Source organism: Malus sylvestris, chromosome 11, assembly GCF_916048215.2.
Source record: "Malus sylvestris chromosome 11, drMalSylv7.2, whole genome shotgun sequence".
Classification (NCBI taxonomy): Eukaryota; Viridiplantae; Streptophyta; class Magnoliopsida; order Rosales; family Rosaceae; genus Malus; species Malus sylvestris.
This window is the reverse complement of record NC_062270.1, coordinates 25,474,030-25,492,805: the sequence shown is the minus strand read 5'-3', so window position 1 is coordinate 25,492,805 and position 18,776 is coordinate 25,474,030. Positions and strand designations below refer to the sequence as shown.

Here is an 18,776-nt window from a genome sequence, read left to right as displayed (position 1 = left end):
TCTCCATGGGGATATAAATACGGAGATTTACGTGTAAGTTCCCGAAGAATTACATGGACTGGTTCAAATAGTTCCAAACCACGGAATACCCTCTTAACTCGTTTTGAGGCGTTCACTTATGGATTGAAAAATCCAATGGATGTGGTATACCCGTCTAAGTGATTATTTGATCAGTCAAGGATATGAATTATGCCCTTGCGTGTTAAACTATGAAGTCTTATTCCAAATTGCTAGAGTTACGGTTTATGTCATTAACACGAATCTTACTAAGACTCTGGAAGAGCTTGAGAAAACTGCCTCGCACTTGAAGATGGAATTTGAGATGAAGGATCTTGGGAAAACTCGTTTATGCCTTGACCTGAAGTTGAAGCATTGTTCTGACGGTATTTTGGTCTACCAGTTGAACTACACCCGGAATGCGTCACCTTTGAGTATACCCATGATCGTCTATACGTTATATGCAAATAAGATTCTTGAATAGTCTATGGAATCCGAAATTCCATATCTAAAAGTTCAACTTTGCACTTCGTTGTACTTAGCTCATTGTATTTAGACAGGACATCTCCTTCGCTGTTGATCTTGGTAAAGATGCAGCACCGCGCCTACACGCAACCACTGAATTGGTATTAAAGACGTACCCTGAAGGTATTACGTGGGCAAATCCCAACGCATCTTGAGCGGATCTAACCCCCCTGATCCTCGAAATGATGTTTGCCTTGTTTGTTATGCTGACGTTGGTTACTTATCAAACTCGCACAAGGCAAAATCCCCGAATGGTTATATCTTTACCGTTAGGGATATCGCAATATCTTGGAGGTCCACGATATGACCCTAGTTGCAAAATTTTCGAATCGTTCCAAGACTCACCTTACTTCACTATGCCACAAGTGAGACATGGTTAGGAGTTCTTGTTGAGCATATTCGAAGTACTTGCTATATTTTCATCCATCGTTGAGTCCCAACGTTGATCCATGAAGATTATGCCACATGTATCAACCCGACCAAGCTATGATACATCAACGAAGTCAACACCAAGACATATTGCGTCTACATCTACATCAGCAAAGCATCAGGAGATTGAAGTCATGCAAACCGATCCCAGACAACCTTGCCGACCTCTACACGATGTCACTGTCGAAGTCAACCTTCCAGAAGCTTGTCCGAGGAATTGGTATGCCTAACTACTCATATGCAATGCTTGTAGTTCTCATTTGGAAGTTATGTCAAACTTAGGGGGAGCATCCAGAAGTATACTCACTTGATCTTAATGTACTCTTTTTCCCTACGATTAGGAGCATTTTTCCCACTGGGTTTTTGCTACCTAACTAGGTTTTAACGAGGCACCCATCCTGGGCTGATCATACCCTTGAGAGCTCTTCTACTTGCGTCCACAAAACGTATAGTTTTGACTTAATGCAACTTCTCACTTTTCTCCTTAGACTATGGGTTTTTCTCCCATCTTGGGTTTTACCATAGCGAGGTTTTGTGAGTTTTACTTTTTATGCATTCTTCCGTTGATTTGAGACTCGCATTTGCCCATTGTGCCGACGACTTCATCAACTGTACTTACTTCATCAATGAAGACTTGATGCGCCATTTACTTGAGTATTTACACACTCAAGGGGGAGTGTTGCAGTCCTATTTAGAATAGGAATGTGATTGTGTAAATCCTAGGAAATATGGGAATGTATCTTATATTCCTATTAGGATTAGATTACCTATTAAATGTTGTAATCCTAAAGGGAAAGGTTTTACCCTTCCTACTACTATAAATAAAGGCACAATGGGGTGAGATAACACATACCCACAATTACACATCTCTCTATTCTTCTCTCTATTGCCGCACCCCCTCTCTCTCTAAGGCCTCCATAATTGTTCAGTAAATTATGCCTACAACAATATATATATATATATATATATATATATATATATATATCTCCATGACTCCTCTATCGTCACTACTGGTACTTGTTATGGTCCTACTTTGCTAGAACCTCAACTAAATTATCAACAAAGAGGACAGTACAGTCATCCGCCATTACATACCATTTCTCACCTTTCTCACCCTCTCTAAACGTCTCCAGGACTGTACGTACTATGCGTACTTGGACCCGCATACGAACTTCCGGGTAAACTTTCAATCTAGTGATGTCCTCCTTAACTCGAAAAGAGAGAGAAGACAAGGGCCAAGGTAGAAATTCCGGCGTAGGAGCTCTGTCTAAAAAGGGGTATCCTCAGGTGGCATTAGGTCGCCACCATGCCTCAATGTATGGTTTTTTCGTCTTCCATGTGTTCTTGGAGCCAACAATTCCGAAAACAATGTGGCTTAGATTGGTAGAAGGGGGACTCAGGGGAGTAGTAGTCACCGGAAAGCTTTCTTTCAAGGTTTTGAATAAATTTGAAGCTAATTGGTAGTTTTGTGATAATTTTTCAAACAAAAATATGTAGAAAAACAATAGGGTTACTCCTGAGATAGCTACGGCTTTGCATAAAGCTCCAAGAGGTAAAGGTTTTTGCTGACACAGTTATCAATATTTTACTCAGGTAGATTGGTAACACCATATCGGCATGTCACGTGAGGTTACAGTTACACACAATATAGTTTCTCCCGGTTGGGACATTGAACTCTGTTCTTAACTTTCACCACTTTCCCGTCATCCAAACATATGTTGAGTTATGTACGGATGAGTAGGATTCGAGTAACGTAAATCCCATAATTCACGCATGTTCTTAAAGTTAAAAGATAGGGCAACCTAGCTAGGGTGATCACCCTTTTGTGCCCAGATAAAACAAGTTTTAGTTATTAATAATCTTAATATAATGGTGCATTACAACTTCACTTGACATGTTTTTTTGTTTAATTTTAAAACAGGAAACTCCCATTAGGGTAAATTCACATGAATTCGACATTTTAATTCACACAAATTACGCAAAGACGTTTGGAGAATGACAGTTATAGAGTTGGAGTGGTGTATGCATGGAGTAGGACGTAAGAAGCTGTTTCGACCCATGCACGCACGTGATTTCTCTCTCCAAACAAAATACCTCAAATAAGATGAACACATTAGGCAGGTCTTTGCATTTCCTTGCAGATAAATTAGCGTGAAGCTGTCAGCTAGTACTATATTCCTTTTTATTGGTAAGTTAAAGGCCTCAAGTTCGATTCTCACCAAAAACGAATTTGAATCACATTATTGCTAGCCCATTGTGAGACTAAGCTCATCTCTCTCCCTCTTATTAATGTAGATAATATTATTTCTTCAAAAGATAAAAATAGAGTAAATCTATGGTTTGTAAAACAATCCTTTGAGTAATATAGTAAGTTATAAATAACGCTGATTTGACATACAAAACTGATCACATTATTGATCACGTCTTTAATAGAGGTGTGTCCCACTCAAGGTCTAAAATATCGATATTATCCCGATATTTCTATCGAAATTTCTGTGTTTTTGGACTACCGATATCATCGATATTTTAGACCTTGATAGGAAGTCTATGTGGTACTAAGTCACTCATGTATCTTACCATGCAATGTATAAAGTGTAAAATATTGTACTAATTCATTATATATAAATGATTATGGTGTGTTTAAACTTCTTTCATTAATTACTACATATTTTTTACACTCATAATGTTTGCCAGCTCGCTATATAATCAACTTAAATCAATTAAATCCATCATGCATTACATTTCCTTCCAATTTTTTGTGATAAACTAATAAATAATTGACTAAATAAACATCCTGCAAAGTTTCAATAAAAATTTCCAAGTTTTTCTTATAATTTCCGTGGTTTTTATTCAATTTTTATCGATATCGATAATATCCCGATATTTCCATTGAAATTTCCGTATTTTTAGACTACCGATATTTCCGATATTATCGATATTTTAGACTTTGGTCCCACTATTGTATGTTTCTCACTTGAATTAAAGTGGTGGTTAGATTGCTATGGTGCGATTTGCTAAAAATTGTTTGACACGATTCAAATAAAATTGAAGCAAGCGAGTAAAAGCGCTTATCAGCATAAATGCTTACAAAAGTGCTCGAACCAGGCATAAATGTGAAGCAATACAAATGCATGCAAGAGAGTATGAATTCGTAGACTGGACAATTTCTAAATTTCTTGTATATATTCGTTCAGTGATCAAGATCCAGTTTTCAAGTTCCTAAGACGAAAGCGGTAAAATTAATCTTTTGGCAACCATTTAACAAGTGCTCTGCTTCAAGCCTTGAACTTATTCGAGGAGAAAACGTAGTTGAGGAGGAGACCATACACATGAAAGATAAACATTTGCTCTTGACCTTCCACCTTCTTCCCTTAATAACACGTTAGATTTTGATCCTATGGGGATCTGCGAACTAGAAAATTAGTATACAAAAAAAAAAAAAAAACGCACTATGCATCCCGAGGGCCATCGAAAGACTGAGTCTTTCGAAGGTTCCAGTGGAGGCCGTCATGGATGCTGTTCAAGAAGTCACTGGTGGAATCAACTTGACATGCAGTGGGGACAGGCCAAGGCGCCATGCTGCACACAAGTGCATCGCCAGCAGCCAACCGTTTCCTGTCCTTTCCATCAAAGGACGCCCACGCATGACTTCTGCTGTTGGAGGGTACTTGCACTCGCAACGTCACATGCTCAGGTAATATCAGAGGCCGAAACGATAAGGAATGTGGACAGATAGGTGTAAAAAGAATTCCAGGCACCTGCAATTACGAAGAAAAAATCATAATTACAATGTTGCAGCGAAAGATCAGCCAGATAACCTTGTGAGCAGTATTTCATTGTTAACAAGATTAGTTTTAAAATATCCTAGGAACAGTTTTCGTCAACTCTGTTTCTCTGCTAATCATCTACGTTGTACTTCACGCCTTCGAGCATTTTATAACGACGATTGTTTTGCTCTTATATTTTCACCCTTTCTCATTAAAGAAAACCCTCCCACAACATGCAGAGTGCGCTAAGAGGCTAATATACGCTGCAGTATAACATATATTTGATAAAAACTTGCTTTGTCTTCCCGGTAGCTCTGATTTAGAATCACTCATGTGACGTCTCCAACACAAACAGTAACGTCAAGATTATCAGCATCACATATCAGTAGTCTTATCTTATCCACCAATACACCAAGCAACAGGCACTATAAAGTACAGAACTACCATATAACATAGATAGCTGTAAACAGGCACTGATAGTAGTATAAAAACAAACCTGGGGATGTACCATTGATCCTCCAGCTGCTAATGAATATGCGGTACTGCCAGAAGTTGTTGATAATATTAGCCCATCTCCTTGGACACATGTGACAAAAGAATTGTCACAATAGCATTCTAAATTTGTGAGGTATGATGATATCCCACGGTCGATTGTAACCTCGTTTAGTACCAGCATTGGCCCTTCAGTTTCATACTTATTTTTGGCTGCTTCTCTAATAACATGGCACTGCAACCGGTGTCGCAACGTGATATTAATGGGACCGTTTAAAATTGAATCAAGATAGTCTCGGTAGCGTTCACTGTCTGAAGCATGTTAAAGATCACTTTGAATGAGATACAGGAACAGTAAAAAGTAACACAATAAGATCCCGTAAAAGACAAGTAAGCATTCAGAGTAACTTTAGGAACTAATTTTAGAGTGCTTATTTTAAAAAGGAACTCTTCTAAAAGAGATGACAAAAGGATACGAAAAGGAGTCATAAATCCCAGTGACCCTAATGAAAACGGCACAATGGGAGGAACTGGTCCCTTGAACATAGATGCTGCCTGCAAATTAAATGAAAACAGTTGTTACTGCCAACAAAATCTTAATCAATTGTATGCCTGTCTGTTAATGGATTGATCTCTCTAATCAACAAACTGATTACGTCTAACATATTTAACCATGGCATAGTGATTCATAAATACATGTGACAATAAATTCTTGTGAACTGTAAAAACGAAAGAGCAATATGATCGTGTTTAATTCCAACCCCTCCGTTGCACGATTGCATCATGTATATTGTCAAACCATTTTGTTTCTGTATTTTCCTTTTCTTTTTCTTTTTTTTGTCCTTTTGACATGGTCCAAGGGGCTGCATGCTATTGGGAAGGTAGGATCTGTGACACAAAACTCCAGTAGCTGGGTTTTGAAGTTATGAACCGTCTATGAAACTTCTTTGACTATAAAATATCAACCATATTGGAAGATAAATACCGCCTAAAAACAAGGGATAACATACATGAATCAGAACTCAGATATCTGCTATTAACAGGAGCACACATGCACTAAAATGAACTGAAAGGTGGTCCGATACATGTTTAATTCCCTCAACCCAAATAGTTTAATGCACTAAAACATTCTGAAGTAATCAAGTTAAAGCTCAAAATTATATGCACTTACCCAGAGGACAGTTCCATCCCCGCCAAGAGTTACCACAAGGTCCACTTTTGTGTGCAGGAGCATTATTTCGGTCTCTGTCAAGCAAAAGATGAAGCTCTAAACAGTAAACAGCAAATCCCGAGCACAAGTAGCAAGCTAGTAATATATTATTAAACAAGGAAATTGTTACTGGCACTCCTAAAATCTGATTTGGCACTCCAAACTTTCTATAATTAGAAAGAAAAATACACTTGTGAGGAGTGTAGAATGAGATTTTTGGAGTGCTAATAACAGTTCCCTTAAACAAAACTTGTTTATTAATTTATAATTTACAAACAAGCACCTGAGATCAATATTATGCAAAAGTCTTACATGTATGCCCAATTTGTTATCACTTAAACCATAACTGGGAATTAAAGAAAGAACATATGCATGCATAAAGCGCTCTGTGGCTGGACATTTTGTAAGATCATTACTCAAATAAAAAACAAACAGACACAACTCACACAAGTGAAGTTGCATATGTATAACTCTGTCCAACATGAAAAAATCAATGCGATAAGGATTAACAACAGATCTTTGTGGACTATGTAATAATGAAACATGTTAATTGCACGAAAATGATCCAGGCTGGTAGAATGACTTCCAAGCATCCCTAGAAGGCTATTTCCCAAGTACTTGGTCAGTGTAATTCTAATGATTTTCACCCATGATCTTGTAGTATCTTCCTAATGATTTGAATTGTTTTGTTTAACGTTCTTCTGTTAGCCTCAGATAGTCCTTCCTTGCTTTACACTCACCCTCTACTAGCAATAGAAGATTTATTTCTTATTTAGAAAAAAGAAAACAAGAAGAAGAATTTCATACACAGAAATATGCATGTAGCGCAAAAGTCTGTAAACATATCTTTTGTAAAAAGCATAACAAAAAGAAGTCTCGGAATTTGTTGCATGTACTCTAAGATTGAAGTGTCTTAAAAAATATAATAGAAAAGAAACAATCTTCTATGGTTCTCACCATCCTTCCATGTATGGACGAAGTTGAAGTAAGATGACTCTGTTAGAAGTTCAGCTCTTACACGTGGTTCCACGTAAATATTTAACTTTTTCTGCTCACTCAACCATCTGGAGAGGGAAATTCAAGACTGAGGAAAGGAAAAACATGTGCGAACATTCAAGTACAAAGTTACATAGGCATGCAAGAATGTAAAGATACAGCATCATCTATAAATTGAATTTTGGCATGAGGGACTTCACAAGAATGTACATGACCATTTTTTATTTTGAGAAATTGTGCGTCAGCGCGTTTTTTTTCAGTGCATGACGGGGGGCTATTTTAAATAACCATATGGGAGCTAATATGTAAGGTGAATGAAAAAGCAACATCGTTTTAAAATATCCAACTTAGCGATGAAAAAGCAGAGTAATCAACCTCAATAATTGTAATAATGAAAATGTTGCAGCATTGCCATACTTAAGATTTAACTACAAGTCGTCATTTCTTGAATATAATGTGTTGAGGTCACAGAGCTCAAGCTACAATAATATGAAAAAGCAGCTAATGCAGGAAACAAAATCTGGTATCAGAGATGACAGACTAAAGAAATCTTAAGATCCACACCTGACCATCTCTGCACATAGAATTCGAACAGAAGTTGAATTTGGTTTCGTCAATATAATCACAGTCTGTGGCTGAGATTCCCACTTCAAAGCAATCTGAAATGAAATCGAGATCTTAAATAGATAGTAGATGGGAGCCATTCGAAAGACGCAAAAACAGTGGGAAAAAACAAGCAACATGCATATATAGAATAGGTTATACCTGTTTACTGCTACGCTCTGCAGTTGTAATGTTTCCCCTTTCAAAAGAGACAATGTCATGCTTGTGCTGGTCACTCTCATCGCCATTGCACCACCATGAAAGTTTAAATGATGCCTGTCTCAAGAAACATGGATGTCATGATATAATCAGTAAAATTAATTGCAGTAATAATGTGTCAACATGTTTAACATGAACAATGCATTATGACAGCCAAAGAAAATCGCATTCAGTTGGTGGTGGTGGTAGTAGCAGTGGTATAAATATAAAATATTTCAGAAAAAAATTATGGTAACTAAGAACATCTTACTAAAAAAATAATTTGATATTAGGCTACAGAACATGTGTAAATCTTAAGTTTTGACCATATGCTAAGTTGTTAGAATTGTTGAGGCACATTATCTATATACGCTAAGTTGTGTTCATAATGAAATGTTAATAAATGATACAAAAAGTCATGTGGTTACTATCTGTTGGCACGTGTAGAGCTGTATAGTTGACTGAATAGTTGTTTTTTAGGTCCAACTGTTGACTGAATTGTTTGGGAAAGCTTTTGCTTGGCTTTAATTTCCTGTAACTACTAGGATTATTACTTTCCCTTTACTGTGGTTCTGTATGGTTTAAACACTTCACGTCGGAAGCAGAATGATGATCAGCAAAATCATTTTCCAACCTAAAACTTTTCACTCCATCCAAGTCCAAATTGGAGTGATACTTTTATTAGAAATTAAATAGTCCCCTTAATCATGGTGTACAAAACACGCCAGAGATTAGCTGAACAGGAGGGCAAGGACACAAAACAAAGGGTACCTTTCTGGTATATATATTGAGAAATGCCTTGGAATCAGAACAGCTTTCATCCCGAAGAACTTCATGGGAGCATATCCCATTCCTCCCACAACACTGTTCAGATTGCTCATTTGATTGGCTGCCCAAGTTCTCGGTCCTCTCATCCATGCAGTTATTCTCTTTACTTGATTGCTCTGTAACATAAGCCAGAAAATCCCTTCTATTAAGGTATGAATAAGGTGAAACAAAGAAGCTCAGGGGAACATCACATATGCTAGTTTAAGATGAAACAAAGTATACATCGAATTATGCGAATGAGCACACAACACAAAGTACCATGCACAAAAGAAAAAAACTAATGATACCACAACAGTGGTGCAACTGAGAAACAACCACAGTAACCAGGGGAAACCCCCACATCAAACACCCCTTCGGCATCTAAACTTTAATAATCTTGGAGAAAATGCAATAAATCAATTACCACGAACTACATAATTTTAACCAACAAATGCATGAGTCTAAGCACGAAAAAACCCCAAATGCATTCACAATATATAAGCCAAAACATCACTAACTCCAAGCCTCTTGCAAGTCTCTTGTTATGGAAGGGAAAACTTTTGATGTGAGAAAAAGTGTAGTAGTTTTGAAGGCTGTTTAGAAAAATAACGTGAGGTTCATTCACATTATGTTGTAACAAAGAAATATTAGGCACATTAATATATTGTTGGAAAAGTTTACGCAAATAAAATTTGTTATGGTCTGTTCAGCCAATAAAGGCGTATTGGAAATTACTCTGGGACAGTTACTAATACTTTCCTGCACAACTAGCCCTTGTCCTCGTAGCACCATCAACTCAAATTAACAACAGCTCCTCAGTTTGTAGTTAGTAATTTGTATTGTTGTAAAAGATCAAATGACCTCAAAGCTTAACAACGTTCTCCTATCCTGGCATCTCAAGGAAAGAGGTTTTTATATATCTCTACTTATTTTAATTATTTAAATTGACCCCAAAAAACTAGAAAGGGGAATTACTTTCTGTTAGAAATGTGCAGTTTTATTTTGTGGGCGCATCGGAATGACTTTATTTGTGTACAAGACAAAGCAAGTACCTTCAGAAACTTCCCTGTCCGGTTGCTTGCAAATTTCCAAGCAGAATACACATGGAAGCATAAATCCTATCATTCCCATTGCATTACATAGAGAACTCAGAGCCCACGAACTTCGTAGCTTTTCATAAAAGTTGTCACCTGATAGTGGAATACCCACAATCTGATGATAATGAGTCCAAATATGATTAGAAAGACCAGCAACACCAAGCAATTGATCTAGTTTTGACCATTTGCAGAGGTATCACGAAGAAATCAACTCAATACTATGGCCAATAAGATTGTCAACCACAAGAAGCATTCCGAGAGAAGTAAAAGGTTTTTCTGGGATAAGCACTACAAATGGATAAGCAAAAACAATAAATGGAGATCTCGTCCAGAAGGAAAGGGAAGAAAAGACAAAAGGTTTGTGAAAATTGCAAAATGAAAACATATGATATGAAGGACCGTCTAAGACAAGATCATTTCATAAAGCTTCACGAAAGTTTCCTGTTTACCAAAAATGGAGAAAGATGATGGGAGAAGAAATGAATTAATGTGACTCTATTGAACTAGGTATATACAGTGGCGGAGCACCCTTGGCACTTTTGAAATATTTTAGCATATTTTTGTGGTAAAACAACAATAGATTTTACATTATTAGTTTTTCTCTCTTGGAGATTTGTTGTTTGCCTATATGTGTTATAGCATAGTTTGAAAGTGTTTCTACTATTTGAACAGGTGCTAACTATGTCCCTCTCCAGTAACATCAACTATATGTATGTATAGTTTTGCACGTATGTACACATGTATATCTAAGGTGCGCTTACAGCTTAAGGCTGCAGGCTTAACTGTATACAAAGTGTTAAACACAGAAGCAATTTGGTTTAGGAAAATGGAAACCCATCGAACATTGAATTATCCAGAGCCTTCACTTATGAAGATTCGTTTCTACAACTTCATTTCAATATTTTGAGAACATGAAACCCCCTTTAACATTTAAAGACATCTTCTTCCATGCTACCACAAGATAGGGGCTACAGGGGGGAGAAGACACTTCATGCTTAGAGCGTTTCTCCTTTTGTCTTTTGTTTCAACGAGTAACTTTGGCCATGAACTTTCGAAGAAAAAGTTCTGTACTTTTATCTTTTCTTGTATGCTTTAATCTCATGTAATTTTTCACATTACGTTGATGATATTCTGTTAAGGAATATTTCAGTAACCTCTTTCACAAAGGCGTCTTTCTTAGAAGAGTCGTTTTAGATTCTGGTACTTTGTTTTTGTTAAATTGGAGTGGATTGAATCTTGACCTATCCTAATCCTATCCCATTTTCCCTCCATCACCATTTGAACTAACCCCAAGGGCTTGAGATACCAGCATTGAATCTCTGGTACTTTTCTTTGAAGAGTCTAATCTGTGCTCTAGGACAATTCTTTAGAAACATGAAAAGACTTTCTACAAGGTATGAGAGTAAGGCCCTATCACGTCAATTTACATCATTAGCTATTAGTTAACAACATATCACTAGAAAATGACACAAGAACGCAAACCTATATGCTTTAGAGTCGAGAAGTTTTTAAATTCATCATCAATAAATTAATTCTCATTTAACTAACATAGGGGATAGAGAGGATAACAGGGAGGCCAAATGATTTTCAAACTGACTCAATGTAGGGCAATTTAAAGTAGTACTATTTGTGGTTATGGTCGAGTATACGTAGCAGAAAAGCTTTTCCATATGAACTAGATTGATTTTTAAAAGTGTAAACAGCATTACCTAATTCTGGGACCAGGATACAGATTTATTCTATGACCTTTCTCAAACTTCAGCCACTGCGTGTAATCTTGTTTTTTCAGTTACCATCGAAACAAAAGCTACACAAATACAGAATTTCAAAAGCAATGAAAAGGCCTGCAAGAAGCTAAAATCCAAAGTAATGAAGAATGATCAACTAAGATGCTCCAGTTCAATGGTTAAAGTGCTAGAAGAATTCTTTTGCACTAATAAAAGGGCTCTTAGGTAATGAAAAAGGGATAAAAGGAAAAATGGCTTTGACAAAAACTGACGGAAACTAAGTACTTTTTTAGATGAACCCAAGTATTTGTATTAAGGCTTCTAACTGTGCTAGAATAATATCAGCAAATATTTGAAAACTGTGTTTTCCATCACCAGAAATTAATATATCAAATATATGTATATCTATGTGAAAGAACAAAAGCAGCATGACAATTATATTATGTTGTTCAATCATTGAAAAACCTTTATGTTCCAAATGTAGATTGCGAGCCCTCTCCAGTTCATATTTACGCTTCCATTCAGCTGCCTCAGCTTGAGCAGAAGCCTTCCATTCAGCAGCCCGTCTCAGGGCCTTTTCAACAGCTAGAGAAAGTTGAATGTAATATAAGCAATGTATATTAATTATTAATGATAATTGTTTCACTGACTAGTGTAAAAAAATTGAGAATAGAACATAACCATACTTCTCATAGCGTCCGAGAACTCTATGAGGTGGTCATCTGTGCTCTGAAAGGGAGATTGATGAAAAAGTTCCTGGACTGCTTTCTCTGAACTTAAAAGCGAAATCGAATTGAGAAAACCGTTCTCTGGCTGTGAGCATGAAACACTTGGTTCGCCCTGTCCACAGGAAGCATATCAGATAAGAAGCACAACTTCGTCTGCTCCGAGGATATCTTGTTAACAACATAGAGCTAGCATAGTTATTATTGTATGATGCATAGGTAAGTATAGTTACCGAATTTCCGATAAATTCATTTCAGCGAAAACTTCCTAGTTTCGGGCCTAATAGATCAGCACAAAGTCATAAATCAATGGAGAAGAATCACGTTATCACTACTTCAGGCTTCTTACAAGAAGGAACTGTTAGCGCCACGCCACCACTCCGACTATAAGTTATCTCATTTTGGGTAGTGTCAATAGAATTACATATCTATTTAACTCGTATGACCGTGTCCGTATTTGAGCATTGATTATGCAATACACTCAAATCAAGTTTCTTCAGATTTCATTGAGATTTGGATAAGTTGTTTGATTCAATTTTTACAAATGGGGAAACTGAAGGAAACGAAAGTACTTATTAAGCAATTTCCTTCAAAGATTGGAATTTTGGATTGATCCAAAGTCACCCAGATAACAATGATTAACAAATTCAGCCCAAACACCAGTACTCAAGCAGAATCAGTCCAATACTGGCCATTGAGTGCAATCACAAAATTCAGAATTATATAATATATATATATATATATATATAAGCTCATTAGCTTCTCCTAGAAATGCAACATGCACCAAAAACAACACTACACATTCAAAATCTAATGGAGTTTAAAATGAAAATTGATTGATTAATTAATTACAGCATAATTGAGAGAGAGAGAGAGAGAGAGAGAGGTGATTACAGTAGAATTGAGCTTGCTGGGAGCCATGGCTGAGTTGAACAAAATATATCTGATAAAAAAAGGAGGAAAGATTCCTCTTTTTCTTCTTCTTCCTCTTCTTCTTCTTTCTCCAAGAGGAAGGAAGAGCCTACAAATGTTGGAGATAGGAGATTTCTGATTTGTTACTCCATGTTTGGTATTTCCACACACAAAGGTTCAGACTTTCTAATTTTTATTTTTTTTTATTTTAATTTTTTTTTTTAAGGAAAATGGGATTTTTGGAGATTGATTTATTACGATCATCTCTAAAAGAGATGTCAAATCCTAAGTGGAATGTCATGTAATTAAATTTGAAGGTATGAGCAAATTTCAACCGATATGTCACTCCTATGTGAATTGATATATGAGTTTTCATATAACAAATTTAACATATGAGAAAATGTGATGTTAAATAATTTTTAATTATTTTATTGTGCGGATAGATCTTGAAAATTGATTTTTATTGATTTCTTTTTTAAAATAGGTCATGCACATATTAGTTATAACAAAAAAAAATATCGGTTGGAAAAATATAAAATCTAATATTTCTGCGTCAACCATCCAATTAACATTTGATATTTTCTTTGGAGATGCTCTAACTACAATGCCAACACCTCTCTCGTCCTCCTCTCTCACCCACAACCCAAACATTATATAAACAACCATCACGGGTCCAAGGCTTAGGAAGAAATATCGCATCATATTTCATACAACACGTCTTTGATTCGATTTCTAGTAATGGTGAATCACACGATGATGACTAATAAAAACTTAAATGCTATGTGAATCTTCCTTACCCTCGAAATGGTGGATTGTCACTTTTTGATAAAAAAACAAAACATTACAACCCATAAGAAAAAAAAAAATTATTATTACTATTTGTTTGTATCATCATTCGTATATTTTTATAATAAAGATAGAATCATATGTGTTAGTCGACTTATCTCTATTAAAGAGATAATACAATATAGGGTTTTTTTATTGACACCTCACATTTTGTTGACTACCCCTACCTAAATTCTAATATTAAATAACTCATATATCTTATTATAAAATGACTATTAAAGCCCTAAAAATTACACTCCCCAAGTTCTTTTAACAGCAAACCTAATAATAATTCAAGAACATGTTGAGATTTTTTTTTTTTTTTTGAGTTGCAGTCTAAGGGTTCAAATTTGAAAACATTTTCTACAGTTCAGATACCAATTTCCAAAGATTTTTTTGGGGGGAACCCATGGGATTTTTCGTATCGCATCGCAATTCGCAAATGTTGCAAGCAACCCATGTGATTTTTCGCAAGGGAAATAGATTGATGTTGATACATGCATAATCAGTGACTATGCATCAGAAACTGATTCCATTAGGCAGTTAAGAACGCCTGGAAGAAAAAGTTTCATTTCTCCTTTTTTTTCCGGCTGAAAGAAGAGACTTCATAAAGATGAAAGCTAGCTGAAGTTTGAAATCCCAGAGCAAAATAGGATAAAAACGTAAGGGGACGTTTGTTGCGCCGGACTATCTCGGACTGAAGTAGCTTCAAGGACTAAGTTGGACTAGCTTAGACTAGACTAAGCTAGACTAACTTAGTGAAGCATTTGGTGCAATGTTGGACTAAAAAGCTGGATAATAACAAATTCTAATATTATATTATTTAATATATAAATTATTAATATTTTATTATGATCTAGGTGACCGGAGATGACGAGAAGTCTATCGGGAGTGGTTGTTGAGCATGATGAGGATGAGAGAGGATAGTCTTAGCTAGTCCCATGGTTATTGGGGGGTCTCGTTAAGACCTCTTAGTGAAGGGTTTTGTCCATGCTAATCCCCTTTAGTCTCATTAATGTTAGTCTCAGCATGAAACAAACACAGTATTGGACTAACAGCTAGTCCAGTCCAGTCCAATCCCACTTAGTAAGGGCAAACAAACGCCTCCTAAGAGGTCAAGTCATAGACTAACTCCGATAACAAGAACATCTAAATTATATAGATAGCAGTAAACTAGAAGCTAGGCTAATTTATTTCTTGGAATTCGACAAACAGAAGCAATTCTTTCCAAGACTGGATAAATCTCCCAGCAAGGTAGCAACCACCTTTATTATTCCTTATGTGGGGTGTATGAGTAGTATAGGAAATTAAACGGGGTATATTAATATAATTTTTAATTTCAAAAGTAATTATGGGATGGAATGGCCGGAGTAAGAAGTCCTCAAGTGAGCGCATTATTTCAGTAGGTGGGGTGTAATAAACAAAATATGAAGGGTTAATAAAACAACCCTACAAAATAATAATACATAGTAAGTGTGACATCATTTTAAGAAAAGGATTTGCAGGGATCCTAGATATACAGTGATCGTAACCGTTCATCGCATATCGTACGGTTAGTTTTCATTAAGTAATATTCACATTTAATTTTAAATTTTAAATTTTAAAATAATTTCTGATCGTAAGTACGATAAACGATCACGTGATCACATGATTCCTAAGATCCTAAAAAAAAAATGGAGTTTTAACGAAAAGCTCACGGTACTGTTCACTTTAACGAAAAATCACATTTTTACACTAAAAAGTCAAATCTGGTACTATTCACTTTACCCTTTATTTTGTCCTTATCATTAAAACTCAAAATTTTCAAACCATTTTCATTAGTTTTTCTAAAAAAAAATCCCGCTAGAATCATTTTCCATCATTTTAAAACGAAGAACCCAACCGACGACCCCACCTACTTCTCTCTCTAGAAAGTGAGATTTAGGTGTGGGGCCACAGTTAACGCGTGGCAGTGCTTTTAGCTCAGTGCGTGCGTTATAAGTCAAATTTTGCATCTTATTCCGTTGGGAAACCCACTTACGACGCCAATTAGTCAACCAACCACCCAATAGCCCTAGGAGATATGAATTTGACGTCCGCTTGGGCGTGGGAATTTTTAACCCAAAAAGATGGAGTGCCAATTTCTTTTTCTTTGTTATTTATTCATTAATCCTAAAACAGTGATAGCAATTTGATATCAAACTTGTCGAAATCGAACTTACAACATGTTACTTAAAAATGAAAGAAAAATGGAGGTAGAAAACTTGATGTCAACCACGATACATTATGTGTTTATGTATGTTTATATAATTTATAGTCGCATCTAAGTTGATCCAAAATTAATCCGATTTTATGCATCAACAAGATATAAAGAAGTTGGATTTATTAGGCTTTTCTTTCTTATACACATATCATGAATGTTTATGATCATAAGATTACCAATTGGGCAATCTACTAAGATGAGTGTGGAACCGTGAATTTTTAGACTATTGAATCTAGGTGGCCAAAATGACCAAAGCGACATATAAGCTTCCTAACGCGTCGCATAGTCCCGATTGAATATATTGTAACGGACTATGCAGCAAGTCATTCCGATGAGCCCTTTTCCATAGGCAGGATTTGTCTTATCCAGAAGGACCATATTGTTCCTCAAAAGGGGAACTTAATTAAGTTCCAATTAAGAACTAAATTTATATATTCATAGGATTGGCATACTATGCAAGAAATCACAATCATAATAAGAAGGAAATCTATGTTTCCTCTAAACCCGATTTAATAAGGGTTACTATCCTAACAAGGATCTCTAAACCCGATTTAATAAGGGTTACCATCCTAACAAGGATCCTATATGAACTAGTATAAATCCACCCCTAGGGTTCATATTAAAAGTATTACATACTATCGCTCTCTATCATCGTTTGAGTTCTAAAAGACTTTACTAACTTGACCATTATAGAGTCCTTGGCCAGTACCATACGGTGCCTAGGTTGTTTTACAATTGTTTGTTTGTCTTGTAGGATTCTAGCAATTGTTCTTCTACACACGGATGTGCAAAAATTTGATTCCAAAAATCAATACATAATATGCTCTCTCACTTTAGAAAATGACTAGTCTGGAGTCATTCATGCAAAAAACATCAAGACAAATGTGTAGGTACTCAATAGAGAGTGAGTTTATTGAATTCGACCAAATGGAATTTTTTTTATTTTTTATATATTTATGGAAGTCTTTACTAATATATCAAATAAGGAATTCTTAAAGTTGCAACTATGCAATTAATCCTTGGACCTAAAAAACCACAGTTATCTTATAGATACGTCATCATCATTTGACAATTCAATAAGACCATGCTCCACCTAGGGCACATGCATGTATTGTTGGGATCATTAACTTATTTATGAAGGCATGTGAGTGTACAACAAAGAACCTTTATATTTGGTAAAAAAAGAATATTTTAAGGTATGATTTGAGAATTTATGGTCAGAGTATTGAATATAATTAAGAGAGAGTCATAAATTATATTCATATGAACCATATGAACTTAGGAATTCAGATTAGGGGCTATTTTGCTCATAAATTCGACATTTCATTCATATTAATTCTCCATGTGTTACACCCTTGTTTAACTCTTTTATATAGGTTTACTTTCTCTTTATGATTTTTAAGTTGTAAGAAGAAAAGGGTAGAAAATGAGCTAAAAAGAAAAAAATAATGAGAATAATAGGCTTTTACAATTCTATGTCGTTAGCATTGCCTGTGTAGATCACTCGATTTCGCCAAATAAAATGTACCAACTCAATAAGAACTAGATGCTGATTCATACATGCTTGGAAAGATATTAATGTGTATTTTCTGTAGAATTTTAAGATTCGAACATTTTTCTAGAAGGTGTTATAGCAATTTTAATATATGCAGGTCAAGCTACGCGCAAATTCAATGCTCTCTACAATTTGGTATCAATGTGGCAGAAGGAGCGACAAAATTTCTATTTAATGGGAATTTTACACAAATGAAGAAAAAAAAAGACGATTTTGAGTTCACCAAAGTTCAGGAAGAAAATCAAATATAAGCCTAATAAAATAAGGACTTTGATTCCATTTATTGGGGTTGTTGGCCCTACGTTTGTCATGACTCAAGAGAAGGAGCCAGTTCCTTATTTAATGAGAGATCAGACGTGGGATTAGGCAACAACAACATGAAAATATGAAAAACATGAAAACGAGAAGAAAAATGAGAACGGTTCATTTGAAAGTGTTTTTAGAATGATTGAAATTATTTTTAGAAAAAATGTTTTTGGGTTCCAAAAGTACTTAAAGTGTTTTCTGCAAGAACCACCCTTTATGTGTTTTTTGTAGGAAGTACTTCAAATGATTTTTCAAGATTCATTTGCATTTTTACTCAAGATTGACTCCAAAAACATTTTTACAAAAAGTGCTTTCATCAATTTCAAAAAAGTGAAAACTAAAAAGTGAAAACGAAATAGTTAT

The 18,776-nt window shown here is 35.6% G+C and overlaps 2 protein-coding genes across 4 annotated transcripts in view; both read right to left on the bottom strand.

The window, feature by feature from the left end:
• Positions 1-18,776, bottom strand: part of LOC126591029 (phenylacetaldehyde reductase) — a 72,477-nt gene that overhangs the window by 43,230 nt on the left and 10,471 nt on the right. The gene's annotated exons all lie outside the window — the stretch shown is intronic.
• LOC126591025 (NAD(H) kinase 1-like) lies at positions 4,116-13,648 on the bottom strand. Of its 3 annotated transcripts, XM_050256554.1 has the most exons (13): positions 13,468-13,645; positions 12,807-12,853; positions 12,535-12,688; positions 12,314-12,433; positions 10,077-10,214; positions 8,989-9,161; positions 8,182-8,295; positions 7,981-8,075; positions 7,378-7,484; positions 6,382-6,455; positions 5,687-5,765; positions 5,215-5,522; positions 4,116-4,709 (listed from the first exon to the last, which is right to left on the bottom strand). In XM_050256554.1, exons 3-13 carry the CDS (start codon positions 12,539-12,541, stop codon positions 4,401-4,403), a joined length of 1,524 nt encoding a protein of 507 aa, XP_050112511.1. In that variant the 5' UTR covers positions 12,542-12,688; positions 12,807-12,853; positions 13,468-13,645; the 3' UTR covers positions 4,116-4,400. The 3 variants fall into 3 exon arrangements, with proteins under 3 accessions (XP_050112511.1, XP_050112508.1, XP_050112510.1); XM_050256551.1 differs by lacking the exon at positions 12,807-12,853 and having other exon boundaries at positions 13,468-13,648; XM_050256553.1 differs by lacking the exons at positions 10,077-10,214; positions 12,807-12,853 and having other exon boundaries at positions 13,468-13,647.